General features: G+C 38.1%; 3 protein-coding genes across 6 annotated transcripts; 1 reads left to right on the top strand and 2 right to left on the bottom strand.

Moving 5' to 3' along the window:
* Nucleotides 1-52: 52 nt before the first annotated feature.
* Nucleotides 53-3,218, top strand: gpr137 (G protein-coupled receptor 137). 3 transcript variants are annotated; one of them, XM_056769601.1, is made up of 8 exons: nt 53-167; nt 631-1,221; nt 1,306-1,355; nt 1,451-1,682; nt 1,766-1,909; nt 1,986-2,114; nt 2,294-2,412; nt 2,502-3,218. In XM_056769601.1, exons 2-8 carry the CDS (start codon nt 877-879, stop codon nt 2,578-2,580), a joined length of 1,098 nt encoding a protein of 365 aa, XP_056625579.1. In that variant the 5' UTR covers nt 53-167; nt 631-876; the 3' UTR covers nt 2,581-3,218. The 3 variants fall into 3 exon arrangements, with proteins under 3 accessions (XP_056625579.1, XP_056625577.1, XP_056625578.1); XM_056769599.1 differs by having other exon boundaries at nt 2,487-3,218; XM_056769600.1 differs by having other exon boundaries at nt 112-419; nt 2,487-3,218.
* On the bottom strand, nt 3,149-8,463 carry syvn1 (synovial apoptosis inhibitor 1, synoviolin). The gene is made up of 16 exons (XM_056769597.1): nt 8,275-8,463; nt 7,606-7,743; nt 7,429-7,521; nt 7,191-7,343; nt 7,065-7,113; nt 6,737-6,840; nt 6,425-6,551; nt 6,237-6,336; nt 6,072-6,137; nt 5,865-5,981; nt 5,236-5,387; nt 4,941-5,090; nt 4,709-4,843; nt 4,407-4,590; nt 4,197-4,309; nt 3,149-3,885 (listed from the first exon to the last, which is right to left on the bottom strand). The coding sequence occupies exons 2-16, from the start codon at nt 7,735-7,737 to the stop codon at nt 3,722-3,724; spliced, it is 1,839 nt and encodes a 612-aa protein (XP_056625575.1). The 5' UTR covers nt 7,738-7,743; nt 8,275-8,463; the 3' UTR covers nt 3,149-3,721.
* Nucleotides 8,464-9,741: 1,278 nt separating this feature from the next.
* Nucleotides 9,742-27,577, bottom strand: smad5 (SMAD family member 5). 2 transcript variants are annotated; one of them, XM_056769787.1, is made up of 7 exons: nt 27,449-27,577; nt 17,364-18,120; nt 15,725-15,982; nt 11,823-11,933; nt 11,360-11,581; nt 10,562-10,818; nt 9,742-10,441 (listed from the first exon to the last, which is right to left on the bottom strand). In XM_056769787.1, the coding sequence occupies exons 2-7, from the start codon at nt 17,764-17,766 to the stop codon at nt 10,298-10,300; spliced, it is 1,395 nt and encodes a 464-aa protein (XP_056625765.1). In that variant the 5' UTR covers nt 17,767-18,120; nt 27,449-27,577; the 3' UTR covers nt 9,742-10,297. The 2 variants fall into 2 exon arrangements, with proteins under 2 accessions (XP_056625765.1, XP_056625764.1); XM_056769786.1 differs by lacking the exon at nt 27,449-27,577 and adding an exon at nt 27,137-27,355.
* Nucleotides 27,578-27,970: the final 393 nt, after the last annotated feature.

Raw genomic sequence — 27,970 nt, 5'->3', positions numbered from 1 at the left:
ACCTCAGTTTACTGACCGCTTTACCAGCATGCACCGCTAGATGTCGCCAATGAAGATGCGTTTCTTTGATAGCGCACTTCATAACAAAACTCAGCCTGAAGGAACGGAACTCAACGATGAGCGTACGGATTTATCGGATTTAACGTCGTGTACAATATTTGGAATCTGTAAGATATTTTTATATTGTTTACAGCGACTGTTTAACAGGCCCATCGTTGTTTCTCGTCATCTTTGCGTTGTGAACTAGCAAATCGATTTTAAACTTAACAACTTAGCAACGTTAGCTAACGTCACGCAGCTAAACACTTTAACGTTCAAGCATTTTAAAGTGTATGACACATTAAACGGTTGCAAGATGATTGATTTTTCGGAGTATATTCTGTTTTCCGGACGAAAAGAAGATTAAAGTGATAAACTAGGTGAGCCTGTCATCATCGCGCTCGGTTAACGATAAACTCTCACTTCTGTTTATGCGCTTAATCGGTTTAGAGACGAGACAGCCAACGTTGATGTTGTTATTTTGTTAAGCGGAAGAGTCGTTAAATAGTCAGTCTAAATATTACAGATGTTTTAATGTCGAGTTTTGGCTGTGACTTTGTTACGTTAAATACTTTCGTTATTATTTTGCAGGTGCAGATGACAAGGGAGATACGGGGAAGTTGTCTGATTACTTATTACATTTTCGACTTGTTTTGTTGTTGAGCAAAACATTCGTTTCAACACAAATGACAATTCACACGTTAAGGTCGACATATGTTTTTTAGTTCATTGTTAATAGACATGTTATTTTAGTTTTTTATTATGATTATTTTAAGCTGCAACGTAAACAATGCAGTTTAATACCTTTAACATTAATTATTTTTTATACAAATCATAATGCAGGATTCAATCCCACCTTCCCCTATTAAACCAGCAGTGGCCCCATCAGTTGAACTGGGTGTCACCGTTTTCTACACCCTTATTTATGGGAGTCTGTTTGTAGTTGTATACATCCAGCTTTGGTTACTTTTACTCTATCGACACAAGAGATGGAGCTATCAGAGCGTTTTTCTTTTCCTCTGCCTGTTCTGGGCAGGCCTCCGTGCGACCCTCTTTTCATTTTATTTTCGTGATGCCCTTGCGGCCAACCACCTGCCCACTCCGGCCTACTGGCTTCTCTATTGTTTCCCTGTATGTTTGCAGTTTTTCACTTTAAGCCTTTTCAACCTCTACTTCACTCAGGTAAGACAAGTTATGTTCACTGTACAATACAGTATAATGTGTTGTTCGCAAAAGTCAAACAAGAACGATATTTTCTTTTGACAGGAATTGCTTAAAGTGAGAAGCTTATTCGACATGGAGCCCAGTAAAGGACTGTAAGAGCATTCAAGTACTTGTATATGAATTATTAATAGTTTAAAAGTGAATATTGACAATAACAAATGAATGTGTGTTCGACTTAAACTTTCAGATTGGTGGCTCGCTGTTTGTACGTATCCATGAGTGTCATTTTCCTGTGTGTCAACGTCGTTTGTGCGAGCATGGAGGATCGTGTCGGTTCGGGTGATGAAGCGTGGAATCTGGTGCTGGTTCGGGTGCTGGTGAATGACCTTCTGTTTATTTTGGAAGCTGTTTGCCTGGCTGCATCTCTACTCCTGTTAACACGATTCTCCTCCCCCACTTTGGCTTATCTAAGCCGAAAGGTAATACATACTTTAAAAAGTATTCGATTCAATAACTTTAGATGAATCTCCTTCAGTCTATTCATTTTGTTGTATTCTTATAGGGCCTTTGCCGGACCGCTGTTCTGGGGGCAGGTGTGATCCTACTCTTCTCTAGCAGGGCATGCTACAACCTGGCTGTAGTGTTTTTGTCACAGAATCATAAAGTAGAGGCTTTTGATTATGACTGGTACAACATCTCTGATCAGGTATGCTGTAATCACACTTCACCAAGCACAGATGAATGTGTTTCTGGACAGTTTGTGATTCTTTTTTTTTTTTAAGGCTGATCTTCGCAGTGAACTTGGAGATAGAGGCTACATTATCTTCGGAGCTGTGCTTTTCATTTGGGAGCTGCTACCCACCACATTACTTATTATTATCTTCAGAGTTCGCCAGCCTTCTCGAGAAAAGGTTCGTAACTGTATTTCATTTATTTGCAATAATATGATGAAATAATAGTCTAAATAACATAAAATGTATTCAAAGGAATTTCGGAAATCATGCTTATATTTGAAGACGTGCATTTGCGCTCTAACGGGTTCAGGTACATATGACACTCTATTAATACGCTTGATTTGTTTATATTTCAGAACTGTACACCGGCTATTTGCAACAAGTGTAACTCTCAGTCTTATTTCTTTGATGATCCTCGCGGAATGGATGGTGACAGCGATTCTCTATGGAGTCACAGCATAAATCCAAATAGCAGGTAGTTTGGTTACCTCAAATCAACATTCTTTAAATCTTTTTGAATCAGTTATGTGAAACAAACTCTCCTAACAGTTGGTTTGGATCTAGTGAGACGACCCCACTCCTCTTCAACAGGACTGAGCAGGGCAACCAGCATCACTCTCTTTACTCAACTCCACAGACCTGACCCACAGCTCAAAGCTGTAGAGATGTGACTGATTCTCTCAGGCATTACCTCCTCCTGTTGAGTAGCTCAATAGGTATTCTTGCACTAATGTTAGAAGCACCTGAACTTCTGAAATTGCACATTGACTTTGTAAAGCTGACCACAAAGAGACTGAATGCTCATCATAAAAGATAATCTTTTAACATTTTTTTTAATTATTGATAGGTGAATTGTCACCACATTTATGATTTATTATATCGTATTTTATAATGTATTAATTACATTTTCAGATAGGAATTGTGTTCGGGATAATGACATTCCACTTTAAATGGTGTTTAAAGGGATCAGTAATTTTTGGTATTAATTTTGTGCTGATATTTTGGATATATTTTAATAATAAATTCAATAACTAAATGTAATTTGCTTATATATTTATGGGATTCTCACTGGACTATTTTGCCATCAAAAAAACAAACGTAGTCAGAAAGCAAATTCTCCATTACATTTATGTCAAATTAATAAAGCTGATGTAACCTGGGGCACCGTGACTGTTCATCACTGTTTTTGAGGTTAAACAGATGTCAATCTATTCCGAATATTTCTCGTACAGTTTATTTGCAGTATGTACAGATCCTCCCAATAAAACACTTTATACATTATGTACAGAAATAAATTTACTCAGATGTTTGGTTTATGAGCTCTCAAACACAACCCAATCTGATCTATGAAAAATCAATCACACAGAACTAGAAATAATAAAAATACAGAAAAAAGGGGAAAACATCAAATTTTAAGGGCACATGAGAAATCCACAGACCTTGTTCTTTGAAGACGCATCCTTTAAATTAGCCGCTGAGAACCAGAAATCACATTCAGAACTTAAAGTCTGACCAAATACTTAAATCAAACGTGACAGCTGACCTTCAGGATGCAAGTTTTTCATTCCTTATCCTTGTTGCAAAATTACCCAGAATCCAGTTCTCTACCTGAGTATTTTCCGTACACATGAAGGTGTCTTGATGTGCCCCACTTAAGTAACATGTAAGAACACATAAGCTTTTCTTGAATTATTTGACATCTCCGCATGCCAAGTGCCCTGGGGAGTCAGTGAGAAGCATTCCTACTGTCAGAAGTCAATTGCATGGTTTTATGGATGACATCATCAGTGGTCAGGGGTCTGAGCAGTCTCCAGCTTGCGAAGACGACGCCTTCTCAACTCGGCGGCACCTGGCTCACCGTCATCATCACACTCTCCCTCATTTTCCTTGTCCGCTTCTGTGGTGGAATCTGGTTGGGAAAAACCAGTAGCTCCATTTACAGGTCCAGCTATGAATGAGAAGAAAAAAATCAAGATAAATTCGCCAACTCAATGCAAGTCTGTCAAAACAATAAGGCAATTGCTAAAACATAATTTCATTTCACAATATGGCATCACAAAATGTCCACAACAGTTTTACATAACATTAAAATTTCAATCTGATTTGACTATGATAATTAATGATTCTAGGAAATGAAACTTCAATTCTAATTCTAATTCAATTCAAATTAAGACAATAAAATGCATTTTCAATTCAGTTCTAAACTAAACAGCCCTCATTTTAAACAACGGCAGTCATAATCATAGTTTGGCTACTTACTACTTTGAGTCTCATTTTCCTGACTGGGGATTTCCGAGTTGTCGGTGGAGGGAGAGGACTCCTCATTCGCTGCTGCACTTGTCTCACCTGTGTTAGTTTCTGATCTAGGAGGACTGAACAGAAAGTTGGAAAGAAAAGTAAATATGGGGATTGCGGTTGTGTAAACTCCATGTGCCACTTGCTATAAAACCTCAAGCAATGTTTGCATACCTTAATGTAGCCACCGTGCTGAGGTAGTGGTGAATGTTGAGCATAGCAGCATCCAGCAATGTGTGGATGTTGTGAAGGCACTGCAGTCTGGCTTCTAAACCTCTCCTGCCCTCCTGCTCCAGTTCTCTGAGCTCAGCTTCTGACATGGTGGACAGAGATGCTGGTGGAGGTGGCATGGATGACACTAATAAACATAGAGAGAAAGCGTCAAAGACAAGTCTAACAATCGAAACCGACATGCCCTTGTAGCTTCAACCTCACATACAAGTGTTAATCTCAGACCATTTGGATATGACACATACTGAAGGGTGGGGGAGGAGGCATCGGCAACCATGGGGCTGATGGGAAAGGGGGTGGCATTGAAAATGGGAATCCAGGCATGGCTCCTGGAGCTGGTGAAGCGCTATCTGCAGAAGGCTGTGTAGAGCTGCTGGCTCCTGATTTTAAATGACAGATGGAGAGAATTAAAAAACTTCCAAAGACAAATGAGTGTTCCACTTCCCTAATGAATCAGTAGAAACTAAAGTTTTGTACCTGCTCCTTGCGTTTGCACTCCATTTGTGCCGTGCTGTGGAGGGTCAGTGGCTGCCTGAGCAGCAGGGGGAGCAGGTGGAGGTGCCCCAGGGAAAGGACCCCAAAATGGGAACATTCCCGGAGGAAACTGAGGCAACATACCTTGGGCAACTGTTTTATTTTATAAAAGAAACTGTTCAGCTTATAGTTCCATGCTCATAAAAATGCAACATTTGGCAACCAAAGGGTTTTTTTTCGGTTGCCAATTGGCATCCCAGCATTTAGTATGTTTTGGATCTAGTTCCCAAAAGCCTACCGTTGACTGGTGGAGGGACAGCGGCAGGAGCAGCAGGGGCGGGTGCCTGCGCAGGAGCTGGAGGAGGAGTCTGGTTTGGCTGGGATGCTCGAAGAACATCCATACGACAGGTTGGACAGGTCTGCTGTCTCTGGAACCACGAGCGAAGGCAACTACAATGCGAGGGACCAAAGTTTTTAAGATCAACACCAAAAACAGAGAAATTTACATCTGCAGATAAAATTAAGAGACCAAATTTGCAATTTATCAATATTTCTAGACATAAAATTGAAAAATATATTGCTGCCATTCCAGTGTCTGTTGAAAACCTCAGGAGTGACAAAGTCATCAATGTGAAACACTGACAGCATGACAAGACACATGAAAACTGTGATGGGAATTTAGTTTATCACAAAAAAATATATATTTTGTTATTTTGACCAAACAAATCATGTTATTTGCAAATAAATGCAAGTAGAAACAAGATTTTTATTTGGATTTTGGGAGAAATATCGTTGGTAATTCATGGATTTAAATAAAAAAATAGAATTTCACCAAAACATACATACAGATTTTAAATTCAGAAATGGCCTCATTATTTTTCCCGCGGCTGTATATCTTAAATGTAGTTGTCAAAAGTGGACATGAACCTTGAGTGAAAGATGTGGTTGCAGGGAAGTTTCTTAGCTCCAGTCACCATCTCTTCACGGCAGATGATGCACACATTGTCGGTGGCCTGCAAGTCTTCAGGGGTGGCATCGGGATAGCTAAATTGAAATTTAATTCAAAATAAATTCCTAATAAATATTCAAATTTATTTTCTGAGTTTTGTTTTCCAGTATTTCAGAGATACTCACAGAGTGTTCATATTACGGATGGCTCGTCGAGACATGATGGCGTCTGTTACAGCCTTCTTGAATTGCCTAATACAAAGAAAAAACATTTGAAAGGGGAGAAAAACGATCAAATGCTAGTGTTGACAAGGGTTGGTGTGAACACAGTGGAAACAGATGATCACTCACCTCATCGCGAGATACATGGGCCGGATGGCAAACAGAGGAAATGTGTGCACTTTTATCATTATGGTCATGAATGCCATATACAAAATCACCTTTATAAAACCTGCAAACAGATATAAAATGATTATGCATCTAGTCTGTAGGTGAAGATACTTTCTATTGTCTGTTGGTGTGTTATTTCTAGGACGTACCGGTAAAGAGTTCTGTGTACAACATGTAGACAGCCTTATTGTCCCATGGGTTTTCACTTTGGAGGTCAACTGTATGTAGAGTGTATTTGATGAAGGTGGTGAGAACCATAGTCATCAGTATTGCATACTGAAAGAGATAAAGAAGGTATGTATCACACATTAAAGCCTATTGTAAATCTACTTCTCTAAAATATTGAGTGTTCTGTAAACTGCTGAACCATGTGATAATGTTTTGCACATTTGCATAACAGGATTTTTACATTTTTTGAAAAAAATATGTGGTGCCCAAATCTCATCACTAACAACGCCCACCTCAAATCCGAACACCAGCTGCACTGATGCTCCTCTGGTGATGATGCTATGGCACGCATGATTGACAAACATAAAGTCTAAAACTCCCAGCAACCCCACCAAAGCTGCACAAGAGAAAAAACACCAATGAATTTTTACAAACTCCAAATGAGGTACTAGTCTAATACGAAGCGTCTGGATATTAAAGACACGACAGTTAAAAAATTTGCATGTCACAAAACATTTTCGAAAGTAGCTTTATTTTAAAAAAGAGGAACTAAAAGATGCACTCAGTGTCATTAAAATAACCACAGCGTAACTTAATACATTACAATATATATTTACTCACAGAGAACTCTGAAGTGGAAGACCCAGGAGATGTTTGGACTCCTTTCCATCTAAAGATCAAAACGTAAGTTAACACATCCTCCGCTCAATTTTTTAACGTTAACGTCCCCTTTAAATGTTCACTCACAAAGTCCACCCTGTCTTCAGCCAGCCAGTGGAAGCACTTGAGGAACAGCAGCAAAGTGAACAGGGCCACAAAGCGAGGAGAGAAATCATCCCTGAACACCGTGAAGGCTAAACATGTCTCTGTTACAGCATACCAGGAGCGCTCGATCAGGTGCTAAAGAATATGAACAGAACAGTGAAAATGGGAAAATAAAGCCTTTATGGGGATAATTCAAGCACAATTCCATTTACAAACCTACCTCCATTTCAGCGGCTCTCAGCTGGCCGAAAAAGACCTTCCGCATAAATTTTCCCAGTAGGAATACCAACACGAAAGCCTGAATGTATAAAACCTGCCAGGGAAAAGCAACCAAGTCAGATTACGATGTGTCCAACTGCATTTTCTGCTTGGGAGATTTGTTATTTAAATAACTTACTGCCATACTAGGGCTGCTTTTGGTAAGGTATACCACAGTCGGGTAGAACTGGTTCTTGAGAAAGTAGGCATGGGCAATTACTGCCCCAGTCAAAGCCAGACTGGTGGTCGTCACGAGAGCTGCTCGCACCATCTTGTACTACAGAGGACACAAAAAACCTTTAACAAATCATACTTAAGGAAGAGTTCAGAGTAAACCAATGACATAGAAAGTTGTAAAAATACAAACTTTATGACACTCAAACACTATGTTATCAGACCATTATTGCCAGCATACCTACATCCTTATGATGCTAATAAATGTTATTTACATTGGCATTTTAGTACACTGTACTTCCTGTGGTAGACATATTGGAGTACGGATATGCTAAAAGAACTACTGTCTACTTTAAATATACTGAAAGTGAAATTGAATAGTTAAGCTTTCAGTATTCAATTTATTTTAAAGGTTTGCCAGGTTCTGCTTGATACGCATATGCTAAGCAATTTAGCATAACATAAAAGCTAAGCATGAACGGTTTTAACTAATTTACAACACTTACATTTAACATGAAGCAAAGCATATTTTAATAACCCAACCATATGTTGACAAGTATTAAGTTGGGAGTGGATTGGCCGATTAGCTATAGCAGTCCCTATTGACGTTACTAAGTTACGTGCTGTGTCTTACCTTCCGCCGCAAAACTCCGCTGTATATGTTACTTTTGGCTTTTAATAGCTGCGTGTCGTGTCTAATCTTCCATCTGTTTGTATTTTTATGCTTCAAATCTCTCGTAGGCGACCACCACTTGTCGGCTACGTGTTTATTTCTCGCTTGCTCTCCAGTAGGCCACCTCACTTCCGGTGAGTATTGCTTCCTACCAGTAGAGTGAAGACAGCGCACTGCTGAAATCATCGCTATGGTTACGCCTAGAGTTTCTGTTTCAAAATAAAAGCCAATGTTGTGCGATGCAACTATTATAAAGTTGTTAAATTGTCATGATGGTAACTACCACATTTATGCATTTTGGCATACGATTTCATCCAAAGATGCAGTGCATTAAAGTTAGGCAAACATAGTAAGTTGAAAAAGCACAAAATCAAAAATGCCCGTATTTATCATACATTTAAAGATAACAATATCTGAAGTGATTTATTTTGGTGGAAAATACGGTAAGCATTGTAGTAATGTGTGAGGCTGCGTCCGTGACCTGTAACATTCACTAACATATTGTACATTGCGTTTTGGGATTAAATCTGGTCTAAACTGACAGTCTTTGGTGAATATTGGCCAGCAGTTTGTTTAATATTTACACATTTAAAGAAACTTTCAGAATGTTTCTACTTTTCCAGCAGAAACTTGTTTGCATCGAATACACACGCAATATGAAAAGCACTATGATAAAAAGATTGTAATGCTTAACACTAAAATATGTCAGAAAAACTAAAGTGTTGTCAAAGCTAACTTTTCATGAATTTAAAATGCATACTACCAAAATTATATCATCACTAACCAGTAGGGGTACCAAATAACAGACAACTTGGTCTGTGACGTCAGTCTCTTCTTCTTCTTCCTCCTTATTTCGTTAAATTCAATGGATTTATTTAGCGCTTTACACAATGTGCACTGTTCCAAAGCATCTTTACAGGAGCAAATAAAATAAACTGTTCAAATCCTGGGTATTTTTCTCTTGTGGAACACATACGATTTAATAAAAAAATCTTCATACCAGTGTTGTTTGATTACCAGCGCTATTTAAAATATCTTTTGTGATTTGAAAAAGTCAGCCAGTCCATCAAACAGGTTATGGAAAGACATGAGGGTGAGTAAAAAAATCTTTTTTGAATTATCCCTTTATAATATACATTTGCTATAAATGGTCTCAATCATTTCACCACTAGCTTAAGTACAAATCCTCCATATCTGCCAGCTGGACCTATGGATATGTTTTTGTAATTTAGGCATATAAATGTTGCATTTGCCTTTGCAATATACACAAAAACAAACACGCGTGCAAGGACATACTGCACTAGTCAACACAGCTGACACACTAACATGAATCACGCAAGACTTAGCATTTCAACTGAACTGAACCCTCAGGTTTTTTTCTTAGACTGTAAAGATGTTGTTAAGATAGACATGTCAAATGACCATCGATTTATCAGATAAAAGAACTTTATTTAAAAGCAGTAACTTTGTGTTTTGCCTTGAGGCAACAGAAGTTATAAAAAGAAAACATTTGAAATGAGCTTTGAGTCTAACAGTAAACATTATAAATGAAAAATATGCCTTGCAAATAACTGGGATTAGACAACACAGCAATTAAAAAGATTCTCATAGAACTAGGAAATTGCCTTTTTCAACTGCGAAGTAGTGATAAGTAGTGAAGTAGAGATAAATGAAAGCATGTCAATTTCATCTACTAGATTACTACAGTTAGAGAAAATCAGTCATACGAGCATCATTTAAAAAAAATTATGCAACAAAAAAGGCAATTGCTAAAGCAGTAGTTAGTCCATTTTGTGTCACTGCCTAGAATGTGCTTGTAGCCCCAGTTTATTCTTCTCGTTCTGACCATTTCAGGAATCAGTAACCCTTCTGCAGATAGTGTAAACAGTTCAGCCCTTAAGACCTCCTTATCTGCCAAAAGTGAAGAAATATTAGGAAAAAAACTTCAAAAAAAATCCTCCCAGCCCGTAAAAGGGGGCCATCATTACGAGACAGAAGAGATTGGGTTCAGTGGAGAACCCATTTGTGTTAGAACTTTATCCAGCCACTGGAGGGGACCGTGGAGATGCACTTCTATCCAGCAGGGGGTGCTTGTAACATCTTGTCGGTGATACTCGGCTCCCCAGCCCTGAATAAAAAAATAATTCATGGATACAAATTCTGACCTAAATTTAAGTAGACGATCAAAACCACAAGGTTTCTAAGCAGCTGATCAATGCATAAATGGACTACAATGTTACCTGCTTACCTTTACAAAGCTCATGCGAATGGTACACATCTTGGTAAGCTCATAGACGGCCTCAAACCCGTGGTTGACAGACTGAGCAAGCAGCTGAGCAAATTCTTGGTTGTTGAAGATCTTAAGGCTGCATCCGCTGGGGATTTTGCAGACAGTTGTGGGATGGAAACCATGGTGATAGTTGCAGTTTCGGCTCTGGACGAAGATGCTGGTGTCACTGAGACACTCGGCATACACTTCACCCCCAACATAATACAGATGAACACCTGAAAGTTTAAATAGAGGAGATGTACTTCATATAAAAACAGGCTTTCAAAAAAAGGTAAAAACAAAAGTTCTGGTAAACAGATTATATGAAATCAATCCCTTAACATGCTTGAGCTTGTATGCCTAATTTCCAATCACCAATTAATTGAATCACAATACAGCTAAACAGAGGTACTTTATCCACTGCTATTATTAAATCGCACACTTATAAAAACTAAGCCTATTACACATTTTCTTTCATTTTAGGTGTTGAGATGAGCATTGAGGAGTTGTTATCATTCTTGGTCACATCCTGCCAAGAACACTAATAATAAAACCACTGTGCTTTTTTTTTAAACCAAATTATCCATCATCACGGCATGAAAAATGATGATCGAATAAATAAGTTTTATAAAATAAATAAATCGTTTTTTTTATAAATAAAGTTTATGATAAAACCCACTTTGTAGGTGACATTCAACTCCCACTCATTTTCTCCTACTGGGTTTATAAGACAGGGAAAAACATCATTTAGCAACAAGTGAACAACTGAATGCATACCTTTGCCAATATGACGGCGAGTGTTTTCAATCGTAGAGTTGCGGTTTACATTAGAGAGTAGGCCCAAGCAGAAGCGGTTCTTGTTGTTGGATGGGTCAGTGAAGCCATCGACCAGCACGCTGGTGGAGGAAGCGTGATAAGCCTCTCCCACACGATTATTCAGCTCGTAGTATACAATAGAGCACCAATGACTGGGCTCCTCATACTCCACTGGCTGCACATCTGAAAGATGAAAATAAAAGCAAGGCCTTGAGCTCAAGTTGTGTATCGTTTCAACATGTTCAGATAAGTTCGGCAAAAAGAAATACACTAAAGAAATTAGTAACAATTAGGTCTTCCGAGACAGGGAATGCTAAGATTAGGTCATTGTGTGGTGAAGTTATCTTGAGGATTCACAAAGCTTTAAAAAGACCTGGATCTCTTTGTATGATTCACTTCTAAGTGGACAGCAGGAGTTTCTTACCTCCTCTAGGCATGTTCTGAGGAACCATGCTGCTGCCAGTCTCCATGGACTGAGACCCATCCTGTCCCATCTGCTCATCAGGAGGCATGTAGGCAGGAGGAGGGGTATCAGCTGGTAAAAAGACACCATAGAGAGAAAGAAAGAGAGTGGTTAGGAGAGAAGACCGACTGCAAACAAATGGGCTGTCACTGCGATTCTCTTGAGCCTGCCATTCGATAAATCTTTACAGGAAGCTGTTTTGCATCTTATAGAATCCTTCTGGTGTCGGATTTCACGAATCCTTTAAATCCTTAGGCCGTGTTCACACTTGACATCGTTTTTGACATAAAAAGTTGACGGGTGCTTTTTTAGTTTCTTTGGCTACAATAAGTAGTCGAACGCCATGACTTCAGAGGCAGCTAATAACTAATAACTAATCACATACTTACATTTATACAAAACCATGGGCTTTTTATTTTTTCGAGCTTGAGTCTTCTAGAACAATCACGTTCCTTGCATGTTATTATTGAAACGACAGGTCTGTCATTGGTTAGTTGTGAAAAAAAAGAGCTTGACGTAGGGCATTTTTACTGAAAAGTATAACTTTTTTCAACCTCAAAAGACGCTCTGAGCTGCAGAAAAAGATGCCGGCGCTGGCATTTAACAAAGCACTCACAACGTTTTTTGAAAACATGGATTACTCCACAGGATTATATTGTAAAACAGACGCTAGCAGGTTCGAAAAAGAAGTCAAGTCTGAACACGGCCTTACAGATCAAATCCAGGAACTGTCTTTTGAGTATATACATGCGCCCATATGTTAATGAGGTTATGCGAGGTCACCTGAAGCTAATCAAGAATCATGCTCAAACATGGAAAACTGTGCCCGTTTGATCATGCTTTATTCATGTATTAATAAAATGACATAGTGATGAAAGAAAAAGCACATCCGAGCGTAATGCAACAAAACCAAAGGAAATATTTGGATGCTTGCCTTTCACACAGCTTTCAAAATCTAGAGTATCAGCGATGTAAGGTAAAGTTTATCTGTGAATATCTTTTTTTTACTGTTGAAACTGTTAACGGCATTTGTCAGGGCTTTACTTCTCCAAGACACGTGACCATCGCGTTCACAACGCACTGTGACATTCTGTCTTTCAGGTTTGTCTAAAACTAACAGCAAAACAGCAAAGAATTTCGGTGCTAGCTTCGGCAGCCTCCCTTGCGCTTCTCTGCATTCTTTTAGACGTGACATTTAAAAATATGAAACAATGTAATAAATAGTAATAAATCATATTTTTATATAGGGTGGGTATAGCAGACCGGATTCATATCCGTTTAGCTAAACGAAAATTCATGTGGCTAAGTGCCCTTTTGGATATTAATGCTGGCTGGTGGAAACCAAATGAAATGCTAGGGTTGTCACTATTATTAAATAATCGTCCCATAGTTGACCTCATAATAATGGCTTCATGTCATCGCAATTATTGCACATCTTTATAGAAGACACAAGGGGGAGCTGTAGTGCCTTCATATTCTTGTATATTGTGACTTAAGTATGATAATACTGGTAAAATGTTCCAACAGTCTTATATTCAGAACAATATGATATAATTTCAAAGCTGAATCAAAAATGTATTAGAATAAAATGTCATAGTGCTAAAAAAGAAAATTAATCGTCAAAACCCTAAAACAGAAAATGAATTGTCAAAATCGCAATGATTTATTAAAGGAATAATTGACGACGGGCCATTCAATTATTCGAAATTTAATGCAAACCCCGAGGTAGTAAAGCGGCCGCGAAGCGGACCCTTGTCAACTGTATCTGTGTCTCATTTCGAAGTCTGGGTCCTCCGGATGCCACATTCGAAAAAGGTAGCAAGAATGTAAAATGAAAATTTTATTTTATAATCAAATCAGTTAACGGATACTGTTTGGATAACAAACGTCGGTTCTCGGTTTGAGAAATTAAGCGAAATGAGCATCCCTTATTACAATGGCCACAGTTTACATTGTTGTTGACACATGAGATAAAGCTTTGTGAAAAAAAATCTACATTTGCCGAGCACGCATTCTTACAGCATCACATACTTTGTAAGATATTGAATTTTCCAGAGACTGTGTGAAAAACTTGGCAGATTCAGAGATTAAAATCACAGTGATTTGTGAAACAATGTAGTTAACTACCTCTAAAAAGGATTGTCCTAATGGTGCTATGATTATTGACGATTTGAATCGTACATACAGTACCATAAGCAAGGTTCAGATTATTACTCTCATTATTGTTTCTTAAAGAGTTCATCACATGAGATCATGAAAATTACATTTCATGCATTGGGTAATGTGGCCGTGTTTAAAACTAAGCAGTCTGCCAAATTGTTAATCCGAAGGTGAATGAATAACAAAGTTATTGGCTTGGGAAAAAGGGAATCGACTCTGAATCAGGCAAACCAGTCGACCCTAGTCCGATTTGCGAACCGCTGCGGATTAACGTCACTACATACAGTCCTCGCCTACATTTTGCTAGGACTGCCCGCAAAAACTTCACTTTTCTCCCCAAAACAATGCAAACCTCATTCGCGGTAGACCAATCACAGCAGACTAGACTAGAAAAAAGGAGGGGATTAAACAGATTAATCGCATTTGAGAGTCAGTCAAGAAATCAGGTAAGAATAACTGCCTATTATTACGAAATAATAGTGTTTTTACACCTATGTACATAAACTTGTTGTTGGACACTCAATAAACCAAAGTAGGACCTTAAAAATTCCTAGTTATGTATTCTTTAAAAAAGTTTATCCAAGTTCTTTTGTTTGTGTGTGATGTAAATCAATGGTGCTATTTTATTTGTTTTTGCGTTTAAAACTAGTTTTCCTGCTGCAGTGAGTTCATATTTAGAGCCCTGTGATTTCCGCGATGTGGAAAGAGGGAAGGAATAGCGGAGGCGCTATCCGGCTTTTAAAATATGTCATCCTGCTTGTTTTGCGTGAATGTGAATGAGCTGCACAGTTTAACACATTACTACAGGCATGCGATGCTTGTGCATTTGTCTGCGTCTCTGTATGAGGACATGAACTCTCCAGAGTTGATCTAAGAGTATTTCAAAAGCATTTCTCTGCTTGAGTAAATAAATCTCAACCACACACTTTGAGACGACCCGTCAAAATAAAAGTCTGGTAAATTTGAATATCCAGATTAAAAACACTGTTTTACATTAGAATATTTACTATACTAAATGGCTAGTGTTCTAGCAGTAAATTGATAAACTTTAAACCATAGAGTATAATTGTTTTGTTTTGATTTAAGCCATAATAACTCAGAAAATACAGCTAATTTACACAATATTTTTTTTTTAAATGGAGTAATCTCATTTTGAAACCAAACTCTTCATTCATTCATTCATATATACACACACATATATATAAATAAAACACCATTGTATCTGCAAAAGGAGGAATCTTACAGTCATTTACCATCGTAAATAATATAATAGTACAATACAGTATGTGGACAAATATATAATTATTGTATAGAAAAAGAATGGAACACACGCTATAAAAGCTTAGCTTTCTCTCTGCCTAAGTGCTCGCAGTTTAAGGATGCAGGGATCAGCAATTCACTCACATATAGAAAAGGGGGAGTGAAGGCCAGTGCCAAGTGATGGGCAAATACTAGCAGGACATTCAGTGCAGTGTAGTCATTGGGCTTTGGCGTGCTGCTTAGTTGGTATTTCTATTGTTTCCTGACAACAACCTCCACAGCACAACTCGACATAATATCTCAGATGATTAAAGAATATATAAATAATTCTGAGTGTCAATTCTATCTGGTATTGTGGGGCAACAAAAAAGTAAAAACCTAGTTTCATGGCACGTATAAGCAAGATTTAGGACTGATGTGGTCTGTTAAGTCAATATATGTACCTGGGAGCTGAAATGGGCTGGATGGTCCAGAGCTTGCAGGCGAGTTGGGGTAGGTGCCGCTGCTGGCAGGAGATGAAGGGTAGGGTGAGTTTGGAGAGATGGTGAAGGAGCCTCCTCCACTATGCTGCTGGAAGGATTCTGGGAAGGTGGCGTTGAGCGGCATATGAGGCTCATTGTGACTCAGGTTCCGGAACTGTACCAGCAGGCTGTGTTGAGGGTTGAACTCGCTGTGTCGTGGCACCAAAACCGGAGGCAGTACTGAGAAACGACACAATAATATAAACATCTAAACACATCATCTTTGACTTACATATTTCTGTAAGAATGTCTGGCTGGCTCAGTTTTCTAGCTTCAACAGAAATGTGTTGTCTCTCTAGAGTGACATGTGATATCTGCCCTTGAAAAGTCCAATACATTGCACATCTCATTCTAAACGGAGGGTAACCGAGGTTGCAGAGATCAGAAAACCTCAGGAGGCTAAAGATATACGATAGTCAACCAAGTCTATACTAGGGATGCATCGGAACGAAAAATCTTGGCCGAAGCCGAACATGATGTGAAACACTTGGGCGAATAATACCAAACATGTTTTTTTGCCATTTCTTTCACTATAGCACAAACTAAATAAAAATATCTGATTAAATCTCTCTCAAAATGTGCTTTTTATAATTTGTCTTGCTTTTCAATAAAATACAAAACAACATAATTTAAAATTAAGCATAAAGTTCATTAAACCAAAACATTTATGAATAACATGTACAGCCTATATTAATTAGACCTATAACTGACTGCTAATGAATGTAATGCAAGTTACTCTGTACCCCTACAACAAAACTGTTTATTAAAAAGTATCATTCCACATTAGGCCTTTAATGCTACAAATACGAATAAACGAAAACTGTTGGATTATAATAGGCTACATTCCAAAATTATTTTAAGAAAAAATATCCAATGCAAGCAATTCTGACTGATGCTGACTGACAACCATATCAGTTCACCTGTCTCCTCCAAACTCCCCCCACAAAAGCTGGCTGTTCTCTCAGACGGTGCACTCGTGGCCGGGATGCACAGAACATACTTTGACAAGTTGTTAAGTACAGGGAACGGTGTGCACGCGATCAATGTATGATTTCAAAGGATGTTGCGAGCGGCAGGGCTACTGTCAGACAGCCCGCTTCTGACCGGTACAGACGTTTTCATTAGGATATTTACTTCTGCGGCAGGCAGGTCCCGTACTTTGTCTTTCTCTGACACTTTAAAATGCTCCAATCACACACTGCCAAAATGTTTGCTGCAGTAATTATGCGCATGCGTCTCTCTCAGTTGCTGGTTGCTGCTTCATTGCATCACAAGTCCTTTTTGGTAAAACAATTTTGGCCATTTCACTTATATTACACAACGAACATATGTTTTTTGATATTTTCGGCCAAACATTTTCGGTGGCCGAACATTCGGTGCATTCCTAGTCTATACCAGTGGAAATTAAAAGTCAAATATTCTCCCAGGGAATTGGTATGTATAGATACATACTACATATATATTTATATATGCATGTTGTACTAAAAAATATTAAATGTTAACATTTTTGTGTATTTATATTTGACACACAAGCAATAGCGGCAGAGCGTTTTTAACTCACCTGGACTTTCCACCCGTTTGTAGTGATAGGGGTTGATGCACACTTCTTTTTGCTTGGACCCGAACGGATACTCGCACACCTCCAGGGGTTTGAGCTCGTGATGGGACTGCAGGTCAGGCCAACGCCACACGCGACAGTAGATGACGTGGGGGAGGCCCTTCCTGTGGGACACCTGTAGCCGTCCGTCCAGCGAGCGGGGGATGGTGACACATTTGCTAGGCTGCCCGGGACTGCTGAGGGCCTTCTCCAGGTCCTCCATGGCACCTTTCTTCTTCTTAAGTTTTTTCACCAGAGCATCCACGGCCTTCTCTGCCCATTTTTCCTCCTCGTCGCCCTGCTTCCAGCCCAGCAACCGCTTCACTGCCGGGCTGGTGAAGGAGAACAGGCTGGACATGGAGGTCATAGTGCCGGTCTGCACCGGGAAGCAGGATCTGAAGCCGTCTCGTCACGCAGTGCGCCAGAAAGATGATTATGTGCGTGTTTGTGTGTGGGGGGGGGGGTGGGGGTAAGGACAGGCTTAGCCTTCCACAACCCAAGGACAGGAAGTTGAGGCAGGACGCAGCTGCTGGTGTTCAGGGCTCAGGAAGGCCTGCAGTGAAGTGGGGGGGGGGGCTGAACTGGGTCACAACTACGCTGAGAATTAGTGTAAAGGGCAATTTAGGGGGTATGGAACTGAAAATACCAATTAGACAGCGATTAGATATCAGAGGCTAATCCATGCCAGGTTGTGGTCCGAGGTTCAGGCTTTAAGCAGCACCTGCAAACAGGAAAACAACAAAAAGACGTAAGTTCGCAAATACACCAGACAGTTCATGACCAATAACTTTAGGTTCTAGGTACGAGAGACATCTTAAATTTACCACCCAAAAGGACAATTTAAAATTATGCATTTAATCATGTCTGTTTATTGAGCATATTTATTTTGTATTTATAAACACATACACTTACACTCCCACATATATACATGTATACGTGTATGTGTTTATTAATACTAAATAAATATGCAAAGTACACAAACTTTTTTAACCGATGTGATTAATCACGATTAATTGTTAAACAGCCCTAGATGGATTGAAGGCAAAATTATATGAAAATGGTTAAAAACTTAAAGGGTCAGAGAATGGGGCAGAGAGACATATATATTTCTGTTATAAATAAATAACCTAAAAGCTTGACGTTGTCCAAAAAAATAACACAATGAACCAATTCTAGACATAACAAGCATTTGTGTTCTCTCAATTACAAAGAACTGGTTAAGATTGGCTTGTAATCCGAGCAAATTCTGTGTAAAATAAAATATTGAAATCACTTCATCCATTTATCTTAACCACAATTACAAAAACATAGCGTCCAAGCGTCTCACCCAAAGGATGTGTGCAAAAAGCAACCTCCCATTCACTGCTATAAAAACCACACGCTTGCACATCTGAGGTCTTGTAGATAACTGTTAGGATGTACCCATCTGCCATGTGTTATGGTGAACTACAACAGAGTTATTGTGTTGGATCTATAAGCAACAGCCTCCCCCGCCCCACCCAGGGAGCTCCCAGGGCGAGAGGGAGCAGAGCACAGCACAGCTGTTGAAAATGTTGTACGTTACCAGGACAGAAAGGATATTAGACCTCTAAGAGCCGCTTCCTGCAGCCACATCCCTTCCCCTTGACCTCTTCAACTGACAAATATAAGACCTCAAGACAAAAAAATGTTTTACTATTCAAAGCACTCCTTACTATGAGCGTTCACAATGTTGTGAAACTTAAAAAAATAGGGATGCACCGATATGTAAACTTTGGCTGATAAATGATAATTATTTAATACTACAATCCGATAACGGATATATTGGCTAATATACAGTATATAAATATTAATATAAAATTCTGTAAGACTGAAGCAAAAGGCAAAAAGTTGACAAGTGCTTTTATTTGAAAATATTGAGTGCAGCATACAAGGTAACCATTAGTTCTATTTTTTCCTTGAAAATCAAGTACCAAGCCTACTTTACACTAGTTAAAGATTCTTTAACTTTAAAACTTTCTGATATTTTATTTTTTAATAAACAAATTATAGATGTTCTTTCCTAGCAACCCAGAAAAATCTTCTTAATAGCCTCATGTCTAACAGGTCTCAAGACAGAAAACATTCAGACAGTAAACAATATGCTTTTTCCAATAATTTACACATTCATAAATATACTGTATCTCTACATACTGTTTCTACATCAAAAATGTTTTGCTAATAGCAATGATTACGTTGCCTATGACAGTTGCCTACTGTACAGTATTTTTTAACTGTGAGCAGTTAGCAGCTGAAGAAGTTTTACCTATTAAATATCGGACTAAATTGTATTATCGGCAGATACAATAATATTAACCCTTTTATACCGGACATGTCGTCGGCAAAACATTCTACCAAGCATTCTGTCAGCCAATCGCTGCTGTTTTCCTGGAGAGTAGCAGGGGCAAATATGAACAGGTAGATATGGGGCTGCTGTTTTAAGACACAAAACATGGCAAAGGGAGGAGATACAAACAGAAGAGGCGATTGGGATCATTTTTGACAATAAAATGTGTGTGATGTGGGCCTGTGCTAGCATAAGACAGGAACTGCTTCACACACCACCACATTTAATTTAATAGTGGAAGAAAATACTTCAGCAGAAAAGGGGGTAAAAAGGCTCATGAATAAAAACTATGTACATGAGAGACACTAAAAAGACTTATGTATGTACTACAGTATATTTTAGATTCTTTCGTTCTTGAGAATTTTTTTAATAAAATATGTATAAAAAATGATGTCCTTTTTTTCTCTATTTAAATTCTATTTACAAACTCACAACACACAGTTATGTTCAATAACAAGCCACCGGTTGGTATTTTGTGTACTTCACACTGGAGCACGCGGTCTGACCCTAGCCCATTGCTCGCGACATCCATTAAAACATCATACGGTGATCGCGTTCACAGATTCCATGTACTTAACAACTTAAAGTATTCTATCCATCCGGGAGTTTGGAGGAGAGACCTGAACTGAAACGTTTGTCAGTCAGAATTGCTTGCATGGATGTTTTCTTCTTTAAATCATTTTGTAATGTAGCCTGTAATAATCCAACAGTTTTCGTTTTTTCATATTTTTAGTTTATAATATTGAATGAGACCATTTTGTTGTAGGGATACAGAGTAATGTTACAGTTCATTCTTTGAGAAGTCAGTCATAATATGGGACATTTAAGGTTAAAAAAAATTGTGCCTACTTGTTTTGCTCAATTTTATTTTAGAGGAACAATACAGGGTTTTTTGTTGGATCTTTTCCCTGAAATGCAATAAAATATACAAAAATATATCTTCAGAGGTGTATAAAGACCTCTCATAATGAACCGTTTCGTTTCTAATACCTTAGAATAAGCTATTTATATCTACATACAGAGCGGCCCTACATACATTGAATTCGAATTTGTACAGCGGCCCTAAACGGACAAACAACTCTACAACATGCATTTCCTCTCCCTCTACCCAGCGCTATAGTAGTGAAACGGATCGTGGATGATCCGTTTGGATCTCTACGGTTCAGAATGCATGTTATCTGCCGATTAAATGCAAGTTTATTCATCATTGAATAAGAGAGTAAAACTCGCTCTCTCTACAGTATTAGCGCCAACGCACTCTCGCTTTCTCTCTCCAGTATCTAGACGTGAAGAATATTAAAGCGTTTTCAGATAAACATTGACGTTCAAAACTGTTCCGTGACACGGCTAATATTAGAACAAAAACAACAACATATCTTGGTTCTATCATACTGAAAAAACAATGTTACTCACATACTTATCCGAATCAAATCAAACTCATCGAAGATGATTTTAAGACGATCTTTCTCTCCAATGACTCTCTGCTGGAAAGCATCTGCATAGATATTAGGGCTGCAACAACGAATCGATAAAATCGATTAGTAAAAAAGTTGTCAACGAATTTCATTATCGATTCGTTGTGTCGCGCGACGCGGAGACGTTTGGTTATTAAAAAAAACTTTATTTGAGCGCGGAGCGAGGTAAACACACTCGGTCTCTCTCGCGCACTGATGCTAGCAGAGTTCGACGCCTCATATACAGGGCGGAGCAAAAATTAAAAAACGAGCGGAGGAAAGATACATGACGGAGGCAGAGAAATCCCCGCGACCCAAGTCATCATAGGTGCGGGAGCATTTCACACTAAATAAACAGAAAAACTGTTAACTACAAAATATGCAAACGCGACATGGCGGGAGCAACGCGGCAATGATCCAGCACCTGAAACTCAAACATGTTTGAGTCTGTGATGAGGAGGAAGGGAGTTCAACAGCAGATTAAGTCACTACAGAATCCTACTTTTGTTCCGTTTCGAAGTGAAGAACGTAATGTCCCTGGTGCGGATGTTTACTCGTTATCCAGATTGACAAGCATCACAAATTAGCATTAGCTCGTTAATAACAGTATAATCAGGGGTGGTGTAGTTACTTTGCGCTGTGCATTGTAAGACTAAAGACACGTTTTTATTCACTCGCCTTTTTTGGACTATTCATTTATCAATCTGTTGTCATGTATAGCTACACTGCAAAACTTCCTTAGTAATTTTGTCTAATTTCCAGTCCAAATATCTAAAAAATCTTAAATCAAGATTACTAGACAAGAAAATTAATTGATGCTTAAAACTTCTGTTTGAAATTATATCTCATTAAGATTATTTTTGTACCCCATTGGCAGATCATTTTTCTTGCTTTAAGCAAACAATCACTTAATTTGAGGTGTTTTTTCCGAAAACAAGACATAATTTCTTATGCTTTTTCATGTGTCTAGTACATGTTTCTTGATATAAGATTTTTTTTTAAATTTGGACTGACAACGGGACAAAACTACTAAGTTAGAAAAGCAATTTTTGCAGTGTATAGGCTATTCTGTGCTTTCTCCCATATAGGTTATTATTGACAAATATATTTGTGTGTGTTGTACTTTTTAATTTAATTTTAAAGTTCTTTTATAGCTCTTGGTCATCTTAAGCTTTGTTAAAATGTGGTGTATAAATGAAGCTTGCACTTACTACAATGATGGTAGTAATTGAATGAATAAGCTTCAAGTGAATTTGAGAGAGAGTGTGTGTGTGTGTCAGTGTTTGTCAGTGTGTGCGTCTGCAAAAGTGTGTGCGTTTGCGAGTGTGTGCATCTGCGAGTGTCTGTCTGCAGTGTAGTGTAGAGAACAAGTTCTTACATTCAAACAAATCCCGTCAAGTTTTCTGATTTGTATTGTTCTTTAGTTTTTATAAATTATTTATTGTTCTGGCAGCTCAGGTGGCACTTTTATTTTAAAAAAGTCTATATATTTGGCAGATGTAAAGCATACATGTGTATGTTTTTTGTGTTAGTCCATTTTTATTTGATTTTATTATTTTTATAACAGCTCAGGGATGTTCTAGGAGCAACATGCTTGTGCACTTTCTAAAGATTTTAGTTCTGTTTTTGAATAAAGGGTTGGAAATGAATGCTTTTCTTGTGGTTTTTTTTATCCGATTCATCGATTAATCGAAAAAATGATTTACAGATTAATCGATTATTAAAATAATCGTTAGTTGCAGCCCTAATAGATATCAATGAGTATGTCTGCTAAAAGCCTAACACATCTCTGCTGGAAAGACCAGGTCCTTGCTCCTGCCTGACTTATCCTTTTTATACTTAAAATCCTTTTATTTTATGCAATTAATAAGACATTGCTCTTTCTACAGTCTTTCAAATGCCTGCATGATCTCTTCCCCGTGTCAACATGAGAACGACATCTTTATGTACTATGGTGGCCACCTTCGTGTTTGGACTGAGCGATTCGTTGGAAATCTATAATACAACGCTCGTGGCCAATGTAAATCAATAACTGCATCTAAGTTATACTGCGTTATGTTGAAAAGCAAGACAAAATATAAAAAGCATTTTGACCATTCAGTTTATGCAATAGTGAAAAAATTTGCTAAATAAATAGAAGAAATACGAAAAGCCATGTTCGGTGTCTGGCCAAGTGTTTCATTTTTATTCGGTTTCAGCCATACATTTTCATTTCAGTGCATCCCTATGTGTTATGGTACTTCTTCTGCAGCATATATTTGGAGTTTCTGCGCAAGAGTGCCCTCTAGCCTTCAGATGCAGCAGCATTTAACCATACAAAGAAAAGATATCGCACGCAGTTTATTTCTGATTTATCGTGATTGAATACTGTCTTCATGACAAAATGCGCAAAAAAAAAAAAGATATCGCATGCAGTTTATTTCAGATTTATCGTGATTGAAAACTGTCTTCATGACAAAATGCGCAAAAAAATAAAAGATATCGCATGAAGTTTATTTCAGATTTATCGTAGTTGAAAAGCTTCTTTATTATGAACAACTCCTCTAACACATTATGAAAAATTAAAATGTTATGTGCTTGTCAAGTTGTCACAAACTTTCAAAGAACAAATTTCAGTCATTAATATCAGGTATGTCTAGTTCATCAGCTTGGTATCAGTGCATCTCTCACTTCCATTGTATAAAATGTATTTAATTCTGTGGAACACAAAAGATATTTTGAAAAATGTCTCAATGGCTTCGTGTCCAAATACAATACAAGTCTGGGCAACAATTTTCTCAAATTATCTTTTTTCTCTGCAAAAGAAAGCAAGTCATACAGGTTTGGAATGACCCGAGGGTGAATAAATGATTAAATGTTCTTTTTCATTATTTTGTTTGAATTGTAAATGACATTACAAATGCTGTTACAGTGTATGAACTTCAGCCCAGAACATACAAAAAATAAAATCATATTGTGAAAAAGCAAGGGGCTCAAAAACTCTTGCTTATCAGCAGAAATAAGCAATCAGGTTGTAATAACCACACTTTGCCTTTATTGTTTCGGGACCGATGATAGCAATGGTTTAACAATAGGAAGTACAGGACCCAAATCAGCAATACAGAAGCTCAACACACACACACACTTCCCTGTTCCCCATCTCCATCCTGCCTCGATACTCAGCTGCTCCATTTGGAAAATGAGAAGCAGAGAAAGCATTACCCATATTGATTTTTCTAGGAGTCACAAAAACCCTCCCACTTAAAGCTTTAACTCTATGTAACAATCTTATTTCAAGGCCTAGACGACATCTTGCTTTTAATAGTCAAGAGAAATTGTCTGATGTGAGGCAAATATGCCCATGAAATAAAAAAGAATGATGTTCTACATCTTATTGAAAATAACATAATCGCACCACCAATAGCAGATCAGAAAAGGTGGACCTTAAGGTCCCTTGTAATTCTCTAGTGATATATGCAAGAAGATCAATGTAATTTGGAAGATTATACATCAATACTTTGAAATTAGGTTTCAACATCATTATGGAGCCACAATTTGACAGTAATAGAGCCTCGGATCATGGAGGAGGTGCTTTTATTCCCTGTTGGATCGATTCATATATTAAAATTACTGTTGTGTGCAGTCACAATGCCTCTGGGGGTCTTGGTATGTTTAAATCAAATTACAAGTATAACAGCCAGGCTAAAAGAGCCGTCAAACAATTCAGTGAAAGGAAACATTATGCATGCATGCAAGAGAGCGAGCAGTGTTGCAATTTTATTATGTTAAGATGCATAAACGCTGAGCAAAATGTCTAGACATTAAATAAGGTTCCTTTTTTCTCCAAAATAAAAAGGGAATCAGTCACACCCATCGAAGACAAAGATGCAGTGGCTCAGAGGGAGACTGTTTATGTGCTTGACACCATGCAGCCCTCTCCATCTCTAGAGCCTTACATCATTGACACAAATAGGGACAGCCCATCTTCTTTCTGCGGCACGTTCACAATTACCACCCTATTATTACAGAGTTGAATACAAAACAAATTCAGAGAAAAAGAAACTCTATGTCTTATATATCCACTTTAATCGATATTTTCAAGGATCAGACCACAGCACAGGATTGACACCAGATGCGTGTGCTCACATGAACATCTATGTGACAGATGTTATATGTTGGCAGATACACAGAGACTCTCAATGGGAACAAATTCTGCTATTGCAGGAAGAAAACAGAATTCCAATAACCACTGCAGAAACAAAGCATTTCTTTATGCCATTTCAACGTAATAAAACGCCACTGCCTCACCCATCAAAAAACCCTTCCAGAAACAGAAAAAGTGATCTTATCTCTAAAAACGCCTCAACACTGGCTTGACCATTAAAGGGATCATTTACACAAAGATTCATGTCATTCTAAACTTTCTTACATAGAACACAAAAGACGATATTTTGAGAAAGAAAATAAGTTTTTCCACACAAAGGAAGTCCATGTGGACAATGTTGTTTGGTTACCAAAGTTTTGTTTCTTCTTGTGTTCTATACAAGTTGAACCATCCGTTTTTGTATGCATTTGAAATCAAAGTAAGCTATCAGATCAGTTGTAATGAATGAAATTTATGATTTTATGTAGATGTTGCTGAAAAACAAAACAAGAAAGCCATTGACGCAGTATTAGCAGTAAACTGATCATTATTGCGCTTTAGTAAATCACAATATATCTTCCTTTGCGAGTAAAGAAAGAATTATAGGGCCATTAGGATAAGGATGCTGCTCTTAAAGGTCCTCAGATAACAAGCCAACAACATATCTACACCTCCTCTCGGTCAAGGTCAAAAAACATGCTGATGACTTTCAAGAGCACTTTCTACAAAACACAACTAATTAAAATACTCAATAAAAGTCATTCTAAACTCTTTGAATAAACCTCAAATATAATAGACACTTCACAAAAACAAGCTTACCTAGTAAAACTGTTCAAGATCACACAATCAACATTTAGTCCTCAAAGAAAACCATATAATCTCCAACAATTTCCATCTTCACAAATTCTCGAGCCCAACCGTTTCCCAAGGATGATTCGCTCATCAACTTTAAGAAGGTAACAATGATTATTTCAACCGATGATAAATGATAACACGTATGACGCCATCTGAAATGTTTGCAGATGAAGATCTATATAACACTTTAAAATGTAAACGTAACAGCGGGATAGATTATTATGATAGCAGCAGTTGAATGATAAGCAGATATTTGACAGTGATTTCAATTGGTTTGAATAGGTGTCACTTACAGAACATGTTCAGAATCAACTTTACTTCCAAACACTGTGGGTTTGCTGTACAAGTAATCTGCCCTGGTACTGGGGGATAAATGACAGTGAAATCTGCTAAAATAAAAATTATGAGTATTTATAAAGCTATTCAGTCCCAGTTTTGTTCTTCTTAGGTAAACAGCCCGGGCATTATAAGCCAGTTTAGAAGGGTCGAATCAAAGCAGCACACTAGGTTCTGTAACTACGATGCTCTGAAATGCTGTCTAGGTGGGCAACCCACTCGGTGCTGAGATGCAGCCAGTAAGACACGCCACGACACGCACATCTCTCCTCATAAGGATGTTAAGTCACTTTCTTTACATGAACTCGAATCAGTATTGAAACACACATTGTAATAGTTCATCCTCGTGTTGTTTTGTGATAAATGTTTGCGGTTTGATATGAAATCAAACAGTTGACTTGATCAGCTCAATAAACGGACGGAGGCTAAGCTAAATTAGCCCCAACTTTTTAAGACTGCGTTTAAGACACGAAACATTCAATTAAAACCCACACATCTGTTGCTATTCATGAATTTGGCATTTTGAAAATGGACACATTTCTTGCGTTATTAAACTATACAAATGATATCGTTAATTTATTTTTGTCTGTTGTGTAAAACTTACCGCTAGCCAAGTTGCTACATAGCGAGTTAGCAGTTTAGATTTGCAGTTTGCGGGTTCACGAATATCATTAATTTAACGTTACCTGTAATAGCTCTTTATAACTTATGTCAACACTTAAATTATTATTCTCAGAATAAAAAGACGTTCATGTGTTCCCTCGCCTCGTTTGTACAAATAGGGGAAAACAACAGGGAAACTTTTCAATCACTTCTCAACCCCCCTGCGAAAACCACCATCCCTGCTGGATTAAAGTTATTATCTGACCACTGAATCGTTTTTATCGGATCGATATATCATCAGAAGATTGCATACCTTTCATGAAATGGTGTAGCGTCTCTCGACCTTTGCTCTGTTTTACAAACACCGACATGAAGCACAGTTTTTCCCTTTATTCCTGCCTCTCTTTCCCTTGTCTATCACCCGTCCTGGCGTCAAACAGACTGGAGGCGAAGCACATTAGTGCATATCCATCCGCCTGTTTGACAAGCTACCCCTCTTCTTTCTCTTGAACTCCACTGAAGTGTAAGCAGCTCAGTGTCCGCTAATGCAATTGAGATGATCAGAAGAACATATTGTGATAAATGGACTGTAGCGTTGTGTTATGTGTTTTGTTGGATGACAGTGATTTGTACACTGGGTAAGAAACATATAAATGGCTAGCTTTGCTATTGCCATCTTCACTGTTTAAAAACCTTCAAAGCACACATTGGACTGGAGACATTAAATGCATTATATTGTTAATTATTATAATGCTTTTTTTCCGTTTTCAACAAATAGATTGCTACCTATCTAATCCACTATGGGTCCAAGTGCTTAAATGCCTTCAAGTTTATG

The sequence above is a fragment of the Triplophysa dalaica genome, chromosome 16 (genome assembly GCF_015846415.1).
Source record: "Triplophysa dalaica isolate WHDGS20190420 chromosome 16, ASM1584641v1, whole genome shotgun sequence".
Taxonomy (NCBI): Eukaryota; Metazoa; Chordata; class Actinopteri; order Cypriniformes; family Nemacheilidae; genus Triplophysa; species Triplophysa dalaica.
The sequence above is the reverse complement of the archived record's forward strand: the minus strand, read 5'-3'. Positions and strand labels throughout refer to the sequence as shown.

Coding starts and splice junctions, on each gene's coding strand:
- gpr137 (XM_056769599.1), top strand. CDS start 877: ATGCAGGATTCAATCCCACCTTCCCCTATTAAACCAGCAGTGGCCCCA. Junction 1,356..1,450: donor ATGGAGCCCAGTAAAGGACT/GTAAGAGCATTC, acceptor TTAAACTTTCAG/ATTGGTGGCTCGCTGTTTGT. Junction 1,910..1,985: donor GGTACAACATCTCTGATCAG/GTATGCTGTAAT, acceptor TTTTTTTTTAAG/GCTGATCTTCGCAGTGAACT.
- syvn1 (XM_056769597.1), bottom strand. CDS start 7,737: ATGGTGCGAGCAGCTCTCGTGACGACCACCAGTCTGGCTTTGACTGGG. Junction 6,552..6,736: donor AGCTGGTGTTCGGATTTGAG/GTGGGCGTTGTT, acceptor TATCTCTTTCAG/TATGCAATACTGATGACTAT. Junction 4,310..4,406: donor AGCACGGTGGCTACATTAAG/GTATGCAAACAT, acceptor CTTTCTGTTCAG/TCCTCCTAGATCAGAAACTA.
- smad5 (XM_056769787.1), bottom strand. CDS start 17,766: ATGACCTCCATGTCCAGCCTGTTCTCCTTCACCAGCCCGGCAGTGAAG. Junction 11,934..15,724: donor CAGCCCATTTCAGCTCCCAG/GTACATATATTG, acceptor TCTTTTTACCAG/CTGATACCCCTCCTCCTGCC. Junction 11,582..11,822: donor TCAGAACATGCCTAGAGGAG/GTAAGAAACTCC, acceptor TTCATCTTTCAG/ATGTGCAGCCAGTGGAGTAT.